This window comes from Haliaeetus leucocephalus, unplaced genomic scaffold, assembly GCF_000737465.1.
Source record: "Haliaeetus leucocephalus isolate CR32 unplaced genomic scaffold, Haliaeetus_leucocephalus-4.0 Scaffold173, whole genome shotgun sequence".
In the NCBI taxonomy this organism is placed as follows: Eukaryota; Metazoa; Chordata; class Aves; order Accipitriformes; family Accipitridae; genus Haliaeetus; species Haliaeetus leucocephalus.
This window is the reverse complement of record NW_010972609.1, coordinates 459,837-473,664: the sequence shown is the minus strand read 5'-3', so window position 1 is coordinate 473,664 and position 13,828 is coordinate 459,837. Positions and strand designations below refer to the sequence as shown.

Below are 13,828 nucleotides of genomic sequence, written 5' to 3'. Positions count from 1 at the left end.
CCCCCCGCCCGGCCCCGGGCCCCTCGGTCGCCCACCCTCCTCAGCCCGGGCAGCCCCCGCTTTTTGGCGAGCCTTGCCCCCCGGCGTCGCGCCGTCTCAAGGGCCGTTGAACCGCCCCGTCCTTATTTTCCCTTCCTCTTCCTTCTACCGGCGAGACGGCGGCCCCGCCGTCCCCTCAGCCGTCCCCTCCTGGTCCCTGTGGGCGAGGGAACCTACGGCCTCCGCGGGTTGTTCCCGGCGTCGCCCCCAGGGGCCGCCCGCTGGAAGGTTCCAGAAGGGCGAGCGCCTCTCTCCCGGCCCTTTCCCCCCTTCCCCTTTCGGGGGTCCCCCGGCCCTTTCCCTCGGCCGCCCTCTCCCGCGGCCTCAGCAGCCAGCCGGGCGCGGCTTCCCCCTCCCCCCATTCCCGTTAGCGGCGGAGGGGGGAGGCCGGAGGGGTCGTGGCTGCCGCCCCCCCCCCCCCCCCCCCCCCCCCAGGCCGCGACCCCCCCCCTCCCCCCCCGCGGGCCCCCCCGGCGGCGCGGCTCCCATCCCCCTCCCTTCCGCCTTTTGTTTCCCTCGGCGGGGCCTTGCCCAGCCCCGCTCTCCTCAGGGAATGGCCCCCCAATTTCCCTCTTTCCACAACCCCCCCCCCCCCCAAATCTTCTTCCCGCGTTCCCCCTCCTCGCCCCGGAGCGGTTGAGCCGCGGGGGAAGGACTGCGGCGGGCCGGGCTCCCCTCGGAGGCCGTGCACATGGAAGCGGGAGCTAACATGGCGGCGGCGGAGGCAGCCTCAGCCTCTCCGACGGAACTGCATTGTGCGATCAATCTGCACAAAGCCGGGGGGCCGCCGGCCACCCCACCCAAGGATTTTTTTAATTATTTTTTTTTTTCCGTCTCTCGTTTTTCATCGCCCTAAGCTCACCCCTCTAGGAGCCTGAGGTCAGCTGGAAGCGGCCTTTAAGGAGTTATTTTTAGAAAGAGCAGCTACTAAATCCGTGGTCCTTGGACGGGTCGAGTTGTGACAGAAGAGGAAAAGGGTGTTGTGGTTGCTTACGGTTTATGTGGCACCCGCTCGGTGTTGCTAGATTAAATGAGCCTCAGAGGGCTTTCCAGCCTACAGGGCGTGAGGTGTCCATCAGAAAAATACGAACATAACGTGTAGCCTAAAGACTTGCTTCAAAACACTGTAATACCAAGCTAAAATTAGGGAATCCAAAAAAATGATTTCATGCCTGCGTCAAAGCCCTGAATCTGTTTCTCCTCTTCGAAGTAGAGAGGCACAATTACTCTTCTACTATTTCTTTTTAACTAGCCCTTTAGATCATCTAGTAGTCTAGACTAGTATTCTGTATTTGTAGAAGGTGGAAATACAAGCTGTAAATCAGTCTGTACAGGGGAGTTGCAAATGAAACAAGCTGTGCTTTACCTGTAAATATGTGCAAAGTGTAGTTTCCTACTTGAAAAATGGCTGTGGGATTTTCCTGGTTTTTAAAAATGAAATGACAAAAAGCAGCAAGCCCAGAGCTTTTAGATAAGTTTTAGAATTGGGGGATCTTTTCTTGATCCTTGACAGAATACTGTCACGTATAGATAGGACAAGATGTCTGTCTTAAACTTGTCATTAATACGTATGAATGTGTGTGCACACAAGAACACTGGTCATCAACTTGAGAAAGAATGCAGATCTTTCTGTACATCTCTAGTTGTTTCAGTACAGTAAAATGGTTTGAAATGATTATTGTATCTAACACACAAAAATCCTCTAAAAATATTTTTCTGTGATGTTCAAAATGCATATTTTAAAAACTAAAATTAGCAGGTGAACATTCTTCTGATCCATTCTGTACTTTGAAGTAATAAAGAGAATAAGCACACTCTTAACTGGTGTGTGGGTCCACATACCTCTCTAGTAGAGTTTTTATTTGTCTTTTAAATAAACAATTTACACCTAATTTACACTTGGCTTAGCCATTCTATTTGAATGGACTTTTGGTCAACTTTCATAGTATTTTAAGTTAGAATGATGTGTGGGAAGCTATTCTGGCAGAAGAGAGTGAAAATTGGTGCTACTGTTCTCATGAAGGCCCTAGGTTTTTTGTTCTGTTTTTTTTGTTGTTGTTGTTGTGTATCTGTGGGTGCTGTTGCTACTTTTTATAACTATGGTGTCATAGCAAGTGAATACAGGGGATGAAGGGCCTTTTTCCTGGAAGTGGCTTCTGTTGAAAGATCTTCCATTAAAATTACGTAGAGTATCTCTTTTTAGGGTAGTCTGTGCTAGGCAGTGAGGGCTTAAAAAAGAAAAGGCAAAGGCTAGATCTTGAAAAAGAAAGGCTAGGTGTGCTCTCACACAGATAAATCAAAGTTCAGAGTTTTCCCTAAGTCTTAATGGGCTGAAGAAGTTCTGAAACGTGCTGAAGTAGGACTCTCGTGTAAACGCTATAAAAGTGATGAGATATTGTTCTTGGTGTATTAAAGCAGAATTACTAATTTGTGGGCTTGAGCCTCTCCCTTGGTGGGGGAATCAATAGTTCTTTAGTTAATCAACTTTCTTTAATAAAGAGAACATTGCATGCTTAGGCCCTGAAAACAAAGCTTATTGTACACATGGGCATCCGTATTTTTATATTATTACTTGATAAGTTTACTGAAGTACACAAATTCATTCACTTTCCTTTGTTTTGAATCTTTTGATGAGGTTTTTTTTTGGTTTTGGTTTTTTTTTATTAACCACCCAGAAAGTAAAATCTTACTGGATACTGCACAGGCGGGAGTGGGTGAAAAGCCCAGTAAATCTCACTGAAAACTTACGCTTAGTTGAACATTTAATCCTTTCTTTGTCGGCAGCTGATAACGAAGGCCAGTAGAGATGATTTTGAGAGCTTTGTATTTGAGAACAAATACAAAAATATACTTGACTTAGACACATGCTTTTGAAAATTGAAAAATAATTGCTCTGTAAGAGGTACTATCTTAGGTTTTCAATGGTATGGGCAGCTTTTAATTGAGGAAAGGTTGTTCTTTATGAATAAATCAGAAATTTTGAAGTAAATAATTTAGTGTCATGTTTCCTTCTAAACTCTGAGGATAAAATGGTGTGACCATCAAAATACAGTACACAATTTCAAATCATAGTCTTTATAACTTTGTTCTGTACTATTTTGAAAGTTTCTGTATAAACTAGAAATACTAGATTATTAGTTATGCTTTCATTTTCTCCTCCTAAAAGTGACCTCGTTATTTGAAAGAATGATTATGACTTTTGTTAAAAGGAACTAGGATAAATGGAATTGCTGTTCATAAATGTATGTGAAAACATGGTCTGAAAATGTCTGTGTTCTGCTCTTCATATTTGGAAATGATAGGAATACTATCCTGTTTTCTTCCTCTGTTCTTAGGTAAGTAGTTATTTGTATGTGCATGGCAGGGGGTATTTTCTCTACAAGACCTTCAGACGTGCAACTTGAGTATATGTTGACAAACTTAGTTAATTTAAAAGTTGCATGAACTCCTCTAGGTTTTTGTTAGGTGTCTGAGGTTAGAATCCTACCAGGTCTCCAGCCAGGTTCCCTAGGAGAAAATACTTCAGTAAGACCTGCATTTTTTTTCTTCTCCTGCCCCTTCTGTTTTTTGGGGTTTTTTTTAGAGGGAAAAACCTTTCCAAATTAAGCCAATTGAATGTAGATCAAACTCATGTCTTGATACAATGACAAATGAAAAAAACAAAAGTATTTTTGCTTTCAACTTGTGTAATGTAGCATAAGCTATGTAAAAACAGTTTTAAAACCCAAACGTTCTCTCAGAAGGACAAAATATCTCATTTGCTAACACATGGTTTAAGGTGTGGGCATGTGATCACAAAGATTATTCTTGAGCAACTGTAAATACAAAGTAGGCATGTTAGCTTAAACTACTTGACATGACTTGAGCTTGGTGTATACAGTTAAAAAGATGGCACACTTTAGCTGTAGCTGGTAACTTAAGATGCTGTTGCTTTATCAGCCTGTCTCTGAATTTCCAAATTAAGTGTAATCCTGACTGGGTTGAAAAATGAATACTTAAAAAGTGCCTCTCATTATTACGCAAGAATTTTCACTGGAACAGTAGATGGATATTTCAAGTTGATCTGACTTGGTTCAACAAAAAATGTTGGATTTCCCATAGGAAACAATTACAAACCTATAGTAAAAGCTGAGATCAGTTTTCTGTTCTTGTAGGTGCAGCTAATGATAGCAGGGAAGCGCCACGCTTCAAGTTGCCTGTCAGTAGCAGCACTCTTAAGTGCTTTTGCACCATTATTTGGGTCACTTGGATGTTGAAGGCTTGTGAGTGTCTCCAGAAGTTCTCCTTGTGAACTTGGTTTCAAATTTATCTTTGGACATTAAACGTGATTTTGAAACCAAGAAATTGTAAAATTCATTTGCAACTGTGTATTGAAAGCTTGAATCTTTCTTTGAAACCTCTCTGATAGCAGTTTTGGATAACCAAGCTTCATCTCTTAAAACCCAAGCAGGTTTATCTATGAAATTATCTGGTGGTTGGTACTTTCTGTTTTCAGCTTGCTTTGTTCTAACTGTTTTATGTAGCGTAGGGATTATTTCTCATAGCAAGTTCTGTAACTAGATACACGATGAGTCCTACAAGCTGTGAAAGATTTTCTGGTTTCTCAGATGCTGCTTTGATGTTTTGTTGATGTTTTTCCATTTCTTTCAGAAGAAAAAGATACACAGAATGTGTTGGGAAAGCCCAGTTTGTGTTCTAGAACCCAGTTTGTGTTCTAGAATTCACTTGCTGTTGTAAAAGTGACTAATTTTGAACATAAATGATGTGTAGAACAAAATCTAGGTCTCTTGCAGTGTAGTCAACTTGCCTGTAGATCATAGTGTTTCTATAGGAAATACTGTATGGCGATTTGGAAAGAGAACATATATATGCAGCCACCTAAACTTTTAGGAGTTGCACTCATCTGTGGCTTAACTTAGTTCTGGTTACTGAAGAAACAATTTCTTTTTTTCCTCTGTAGTCATCAGAGTTGAAGAGGTTTACAGTTTGACAATTGCACGTATCCATCAGTTCTGCATTGCTTCGGGAAGGAGCGGGTCCTGCTCCTAGCCATTCTTGTATCTGTATCTCTGAATGTGTTTGGTTGGATCAGGCTGCTGACCCAGCTGTCAGTCTGGCCATATGGCTGTCCTTGGTGGTGGGTGGGAAGGGTCAAGAAAGTGTGGTGAGCAGGAGAATACCCCTTTTGTGATCAGTGTCCTCTGGGGTAAGCTGATAGTGAGACTGCAGTCTCAGAATTGGTGTGTTTTTGTCACTCACTTAAAACTAATACAGTGTGGAGATATTTTTTCCTAAACTGTCAAACTTACCTACCAGACTTTGGGGAAAAAAGAATATTTACAACCGTTATTTCAAAAATAAATTCAGTTTAAACAGAAAACTGGTAAGTGTTTGTGTTCTGAGTATTGATGTTAATGCTTCATTACAGCTTCTTGGTTATAACTCAGGACTGAAACAGCTTCTTGTTAGGTGTGTACCCAGACAGTGAATGTGAGAACTGTGGCAGTTTTAAGGAGGTTCTGAACTTCCACGTTTCATTAAACTGGTACAGTTTAAGTGTTTTTACCTTCTTGATTTTTTTCTGCCTGTTTTTCTGAGGAAATGGGAAGACTTTTATTTTTTTAGTCATTTCTGGGCAGTCTTTTGCTGAGAAGTTAAACTGGTGAATGAGTGTGGAGATGATGGTGGAGAGCAGATAAATTACAATGTACAAATGTAAAACAGGTTAACAAACTTCTGTTTCGTAGCTTGGCTTTTCTTTTGCTTCAGTGCAAAATGTATTAGGCAGCTATTTTAAATTTTGGATTATCTTAACTGCTTAATGCTGTTAGAAAAATACATGCAGTTTTTTAGGTATCTTGGAAAACAGACTTGCAATAGTCCCCTCCATCTTTTCTTTGTAGTGAAGTGTGCATTAGAAAATGTTTACCTCAGCTGGTGGAAGAGGTTGCCTTCTCCCCTTCCACCTTGTCATAGACACTTGAGTGGCTGTAACTGGTATGAACCATACCATTGAAATTATCTGGTTAAATATAGTGCCTCCCTCCTCTCCTGCTCTTGGCCCCCTTTATTAAGGGTTATTTTTAATCGGATCATTCCAATGATCCATTTTATACCGTAGCACTGTAAATGACCATAACAGCACAGCTGAGTGGTCAGGCATTTTTAAGACCAGTATTGTTTTTGAAGCTAATATCATGTAACTGCATTTTTTTTTTGTTCTTTTTTATTTTATGTTTCACTTCAGGATGACGTTTTTGAGGCAATTCAGAGGAGGTAATGAGAACTTGAGTGTGAGTGTTAACCGTAATAAAGTAACTCAATTTTGGATTCCTATTAAAATAAAATCTAGGGCATAGTTAAGCAGTGAACACCACCACCTTCCCCCTGCCACACACACATCCCACTCCAGCCCTGCAATAGCCTATATGTAGTGCTTTCCTCCTAGGGAACTCCAAAATACTTCAGGTATCTCAGTGGAAAAAGAGCTGAAGCACAGTGGCTTGCTATCTGCAGAACTGGGGTCTGCTGACTCATGAGCTGCTTAATAGACAATTTATGTGCTTGCTTTGCCACTTGATTTTTTTTCTTTTTTTTTCCTGCTGGTTTAGCTTTTATGCTTCAAGATCTATATCCATGCTGAGTGAGGATGAAGTTGTGTAAGGAGGAGTAAAATTAAGAAAATCTTTACTTCTTGCAGACACTGCAGTGGGTTGCTAAGCAGGAATTTTACTGCAGTTATTTTACAGCACTAATGCTGCTTAGATTGCTGTTAGTTGACGGTACAGATTAAAAAGAAAGCATTTTGCTTAATATTTTTATGTAATGCAGCATTTGGATCTTGCTGTGTCTTTGGGATGATAGAAAAATGCTTACTTGGCATTTGAAATCTTTGTGATAACATATAACTAAATACACATTTGCTTGTCCTCTGCATTGCAGCTGAAAGGGCTTTCCTTCTTTTGCTTTTACCTTTCTGATACAAAGGTTTTTAAGGAAGAAAAATCGAAGAGAATTAACTTTTCTTCTCTTCCTAATGATTAGAAATAGACATATTGCACTTTGTTTTTTTTAATTGATAAACTGCTGAATAAAAATGAACAAAGCATTTACATTAGACCTAAGAATATTTGACCATTTAAGGAAAAACTTATGCACTGTTTGAATATGTTATTGCAATATACTTGATCTGAAGATACTAACCATGCTGAAGTAAGGATGCATGGAAAAAGTATGCAGAAAAAATTGTAGTTATTTAGGCTATTTTTGTTTCTTCCCTCCCTTAGCCACTAAAATGGATTATATTGAGTGTTTTGCAGCATAATTTTGCAATATATGTTTTCTTCAACAAGGTTGACCTAAGTAGTGTTCTAGAATTTGGTGTTCTATCCTGTTGGTTTTACTGTTGTTGTTGTTTATGGGTTTGTGTTGGAAACTGGATCACAGAAATCATTGGGATTTTTTTTAATGCATTTTTGTAGAAACTGTTTAAACTGGCTTGTATTAGCAGGCTGTTTACTGTGCAGCTTCACAAACAATTGCATCAGTGTGACCAGGGGAATTGTAATCTGCAGCATGGGAGCAAGTGACTTGCTCAAGTAGGAACTTTTTAAAATTTGTCTGCAAAGCCAGTTCGTCGTAGGATTTAAGCTACGTTAAGCAGCGAAGGTGTCGGTTAACCTGGCTGGCTTTGCACTGGGGCATTGCAGTGTTTGAGCTCTTTACCCTCCCTTTTTGCTTCGCAGCTCAGCTACGATCACTTAGATCATGAAAACTACTTCTGTGATTGTCCAGTCATGGCATCATCTATTCTAGAATTAGTATGTGGAAGAGTAAAATGACCTTATTTCCTGTTGTGGTGGATTTCCAATATGCCAAATGCACTTGGGGCTATTTTTTTTTTGACACATTATGAACTTTGGCTGCTGCATTTTACAGCTATTACCCTGCTAGTGTCTGTCCCCAGCATGAAACGCCCAGTAATACACTTTTGGTGCTTGGGAAGTTCTTCTTTGACTTTGCCTAGGCCATTACTGGCTCTGATACACTGAAAGATGAAGTAGTTAAGTGTTATATCTAATCTGTAGGATTTCTAAATAAATAAATGGTTGTTGCTAGGTGACATCAAAAGGACCAAGTCTCATAAGGGTGGTTATGTGTTTCAGTAAGTGATGCTGGGCATCAAATACGTTGTAAGAGGAGCTTTCTTGTTAAACTGTTTCACAGACTTTGATCTTTCCAAAAGGTCTGGGATTGAGCATGGAAGTTGAATTAGCTAGAAAAATATCAGTAAAATATTTTTAACTGAAATGTCCTCAAACAAAAACAGGAAAAAACCAAAGAACAACAACAACAAAAACCCCCTGTCACTCAGTGGCAAATACAAACTCTGAAACAATGGTTGCATCAGGGTTTTAATTATTTTACCTTCAAAATGAAATATTTCTGTTTGCTTTCCTTTTCAATTTGTTGTTATGCTAGATTGGGAAGATAATTGTTAAGGATTCATTTTAATAGCTTTCTTTACATAAGATAAGGCAAATTTCATAAAAAATAGAATAATTTGATAATACAGAAATGGTGAAAACTTAGAGTTTAATAGTTAGGTATGTTATTCTTACAGACTTTGCTTCCTTTCTAAGATTCTTTCTAACTTAGCCTGTAGAATCTTTGTCACTTGGGCATGCATAAGTTTTACCTGCTTTTGGCCAACGTCAGTGTTTTGCATGGTTTTGTAGTTTAAGCAGATTAGAGAACTGATCCTGGTGAAGATTAACCTAGTGATTCCTTTTTCAGTTTCTCCCCATGAAAAAGAAATCTTAATGCTCTTGAACAAAAATATTTTAGAGCTTTAATATGAATTGTGTTGGTGGGCATTCTTGTGCAAAGGATTGGAAACTCTTTTAAATTCTTTAAAACTATCTTAACTGATGCAACTACAAAGAATTACAGTTCTGAATCTTAATAGCATTGACAGTGGTTTTTTGCAGTCATGTTTTTGGTATTGTAGTGATAAAGTGGTAATAAGCTCTGACTCGGAACTGAATTCAGCACTCTGTTGTTTGGACTGAAGGAAATGTGCATTGAGAGCGCTTTCCCCGTTAGGAGGAACGTGTATGTCCTCAGAAATGAGACTAGTTATGAAGATGTATTGTGATAGCCAAATAAACAAGGTTAAAATATTAGTTTCTTAGGGAAGTATTTATATTTTTTTAACCCAGAACACAAGTTTTCTCAGGTACTATTTCTACATGACATTTGCATGTTTGTGTAATGTGTTACAGTCTGTTTACGCTGTAATATTAGAGTACCTAATTTTGTTAGCACAAGTAGAAAAAAGCAGTAACCTGATTTTGGCTCTTCATTATAGCATTTTTCTTTCTTTTCAGAGCAAACTTGATGATTACCAGGAACGAATGAACAAGGGAGAACGTCTGAATCAAGATCAACTGGTAAAAAGAAAAAAAAAAAACAACTAACCAGATTTCAGTTAAATTGCTTTGTGATCTTGGTGGGGAAGGGAGGGATGAATTTCACTTCTCCTTTCCCCTTGTTAAAAGCTAGATTTTTCTGAGCTCTGACTTGGCCTAATTTTTTTTATTGCCTAGAACGTCTCAATTTTTCTGTTAATCAAAAACTGAAAGAATGGGTAGAGGAACGTGTTGTAATGCTTTATGCTTGTTGAGGTTAGGTTGTAAATAAGATGTGGTGAAAATTGGCATACATTATAACCTAAGACTTGAAAGAACTAAATGATGCCTTTGAAGTTCTTTGGACATCATCCTTTTCTTTGCAGAAAATGTGCCCAGGGAGAACTTGAGGAGCTTAGTCACTTGGTGGTAGCTTGTAAATATTGTGCAGTCTAGTTAGAGATGTAGCCTAGACCAAGGGCTCTGAAAATAAGCTACGTTCATGTGTATATTACAGCTATCAGTGCAGCAGATGGTGATGCTCTAGATAAGCTGGACTTTATGTAGGCTGCCTCTCTCCATGTTGGGCCTGGTTCTTAAAGTAAGCTATTGTAGAGCTTGACTAAGCAGCAGTTTTCCAGTTCTAGTAAATATAAAGCAAGTGTCAAATTAAATTCAGTTGTATGATGTAAACATGCATATTGATACTTAGAGATTACCAGATGCTCAGTAATCAACAATGTTTTGTTGATGATTTTTAACATTGAAAAAAGTGACGGAAAAAAATGTACCCTGCAACTATTGCAGCTGTTCACAATTAGAAGAATTAGCTGCTTCTCTTGGTCCATGTGATCTTTTTATCTGTCTAGGCTTCACTTTGGTTCTTCTGTGCCAACTGAAATACAAATGATCTGTGTATTTTTATTTTTGAATGGCATATTGTGAAAATAAACCATGATAAGTTTTCTGTTTGACGAGTAGGGGGGATAACTGAAATTTCATATTGAGGAGGGGAGCTCATGATTGAGTTTATGAATACCACAGCCTGACTACCACACTTCATAAAGATAAAATCCTTTTTGGTTGGAGAAATGCTGAAAATATTTGTTATTTTCACTTGCATCTTCTGCTTCTACAAATCAGCTAAGAATGTAAAATTTTGTAAATCAGCTAATGTATATGTGGAATATGCAATATGTGTATACATTTCTTAGTTCACTGTATCACAAATGGAAATTCTTAAGGAAAAAAAAAGCAAATACAGTTCATATTCCTTGTTTTTCAAAGAAAGTAGGACCTTACTTTTTCTTTGGCTCAATTGTTCTTACCAAGAACATACCTATTATTAATTTTGTCACAGCAGGAGTGTAAATGTCTTGGCTGTTTGTTGGGTTTTTTTTCCTCCTGATCTGATTCTCTGTAATTTCTCAGTACTGCAAAGTGGGTTAAGGAGTTTGGATTGCTTTGGTGCAAATCAGAAGAATAGATTTAAGAAAACAGCTAATAAAAAAGATTTCTGGAGAAGGGAACATTATGCTCTATATAGAGTTTTGATTTTGGCTCTGACTCAAGATAACTGAATTGCTTCTCAAACCTTTATCTCTTGAGCAGTTTTGAGTTTCCAGATTACTCTTCTCCCTCATTCCCCTGGCCTGCCAGTTAGTTTTTGTCAGAAACTGGCTAAAGCCGAACATGACTAGTATGTCATTTATGTGAGCATAAATATACGTTTACTTTAACGTATTTATCTAAGAAACTAGAGGCCCTAAAGACACATGCAAGCCTTTCCAATATTTTGGCCAGTGAAAATCAAAATTTGACTTAACGTTGTTGCAGTCCCATTCAGGGATGCTGTGTCTTACTCAGGAACTAAAAATGTGGGAATTTGTTTGTGGGAAGTATGTATTTTTTTCTATTTGTGATGGTTTACTTTTGTGGTTTTTTTTTTTTTTTTTTAAGGATGCAGTCTCAAAATACCAGGAAGTGACAAATAATCTGGAATTTGCTAAAGAACTGCAGAGGAGTTTTATGGCTCTGAGCCAAGACGTAAGTAAAGAGCAAGCGGTGCAATGTGGGCTATCCAAACACTTAAGCTTTAAACTCTTTTTCACTGATACTAGATGTAGTAGTCACCTCTCTTTACAGGGATGAAATGGCCATGATTTCTTGTATGTTCGGCTGTTTTCTTGTACTTTGTGTACTGCTTTGTGTCAGGTTTTCTGAAGACTGTTCCTAGAAGATTTTTCTGATGAACTACATAAATGTATGGGAACAAAAATAACGTGGTAATTTTCTGACAAAATAGAACTGTTGGAAAACAGTGTGATCACAAAACAGGCCTGTCATGCAACATTATAGATAGCCACTTGTTGCCAATAGTAACGTTTTCTTAAAAGAAACAGATTTCATAGGCCTGATTCTCTCTTTGGCAAGTTGCTGAAGGGTGTCATTTCTTTATATTACCAAAGGGTATAAAGTCTCAGCAACTGAAAGTATTGCAGCTCCTTTTTCAAGATTCTTGTTGTCTTGTTAATTGCAAATACAGTCTGAAACTACAGTACAAGGCAAGATTAATACTATTTTTGTAAGGGATAAGTTAACTGAATACTAGTGAAACAGGTGATATTTTGGGTCGGTGTTTGACCAAAGATGTAAAACAACAGTGTAATCAAGAATAAGTTCTAAAACTCTAATAGACAATTCCAGTTATATGAACAGCTTTGCTTTATTTCTTGTGCCAAGAGCTGCAAATAAAAAGACATGCTTTAGACCTTTGCAGTATCATTGCAAGGAAGAATCAATTCTGGGGCAAGCTGAAAGGGTAGCCTATTCAACAGAACTGGATTATTCTACATGCAGTAATACAGTTAGAGTTAATGACTTACGGAAAGAGCAGTAACATTGGTAGAACTCATTGTGTAGTCGATGTTAGTGCAGCAGACTGGTCTAACGAGTGTATTTAGTTTGTGAACAGACTATGATAATTTGAAGGGCATCAGCATCCTCACATTATAAACTCCTTTCTACATTTGATGTGGTTGTAAATTTGTAGACCTCTAAGCCAAGCCGTTTCTTTGCTTTTCTTGTATCAGGGTTCCCTGTATGTTTATAGAATGTTAGTAATGAAGAACTTTTCTTTTTTGGACAAGTTTGTCCTGAAATATTTCCCTGGTCAGCTGACTGCTAAAAGAAGCGAGTGAATCCAGGAGCAATAAATTGGTGCTCTGTTTTCAAACTTGGTTGCAGTTTTTCCTGATTGGAGTTCTCATATAGTTGATTTTAAGATATTGTCTTTGATTTTTAAAAAGAAGTTTAGATGCTTCAGAGGGAGAAAGTTACTGTCATGAGTTACATTTTTTTGAAAGAGAAGATTAAAGATTTGTATTGTTACAAAGTGAGCAAGCTGAATTTTGGATTCTAGATGCTTGGATTAAGAATGAGAATGGAAGAAATGTCCTGTAGGTACAGACTAGTGATGCATTTAGTCCAGTATTGTGACAGCAGTTGTAGAAGGCACTGTGCAGAGTAAAGGCTGATGATCATCTGTCATCCATTCCCTTCCAGCATCTGTGATTCTCAAACTGAGAATGTTAAGAGAGTAGATGCATTCCTGTTCCCTTTGGTGTCATGTCTGTAGACTTCATGTCCAAGAATTTGTTTAAATCCCATGAGTTCCCTCCCATGATATGTAAGCAACAAGAGTACTTTTCTTCTTCTATTTTAAGCTGATCTCTTAGTAGTTTGAATGAATGCCTCCTACTGTCATGGGATATGGTGAATAACCACTCTGTTCATGGTATCTGCTGGCCTTCATGGCCTTTATGAAAAATCTGGATCACCCTTACTCCTCCAAATTGAAGAACCTAAGATTTAGGCTCTGCTCATAGGCAACTGCTTTGTCCCCTTAATCAGTTGAGTTGCCCTTCTCTGCCTTTTCTAATTGCTGTAAGTCCTTGAGTTATGGAAGCCAGAAGTTGTAAGTAGACACAATGTTTGTTTAAAAGGTACTTAATTTTGTACATTTTTGCCACTTCCATCTGGATCAGAATCACTTAGGAAGTGATCATAAAGGAAGCAGATAATAGCAAGCTGGGCTTGTTTCAAATAACACATTCATGTCTAAAGCTTTAGACATGGTAACTGCAGTTACTTGACTGAACTGCTTGTAAGTCATGTAGAGAAGTACAGATTTCATGCAAGAATATGATGAAGATCCAGTATGATCGAAGGTTTGTGGCATTGATTTTAAAGTTTGTCTTAATTTGCAGGCTTTTGACTGCTTAAAAGATATTCTTCAAATTTCACAGATTATTCTGCTGTGATGTTAGATTGATAAGTGGCAGTTCAACACCAACATCCACCTCTATTTAGCAATAAAA

General features: G+C 38.7%; 1 protein-coding gene across 5 annotated transcripts in view; it reads left to right on the top strand.

Annotated features, from left to right (window-relative positions):
* Window positions 1-13,828, top strand: part of CAPRIN1 (cell cycle associated protein 1) — a 34,672-nt gene that overhangs the window by 338 nt on the left and 20,506 nt on the right. For 4 of the 5 annotated variants that reach the window (XR_774129.1, XM_010563661.1, XM_010563662.1 and 1 more), the window contains exons 2-3: window positions 9,429-9,491; window positions 11,409-11,495. Coding sequence is in view for 4 of the 5 variants with exons in the window: in XM_010563661.1 (XP_010561963.1) it covers window positions 9,429-9,491; window positions 11,409-11,495 (150 nt within the window). In the remaining variant the exon portion in view is untranslated. Of the gene's footprint in view, window positions 1-6,286; window positions 6,316-9,428; window positions 9,492-11,408; window positions 11,496-13,828 lie in introns of all 5 variants that reach the window. The other variant, XM_010563663.1, reaches the window with a different exon arrangement.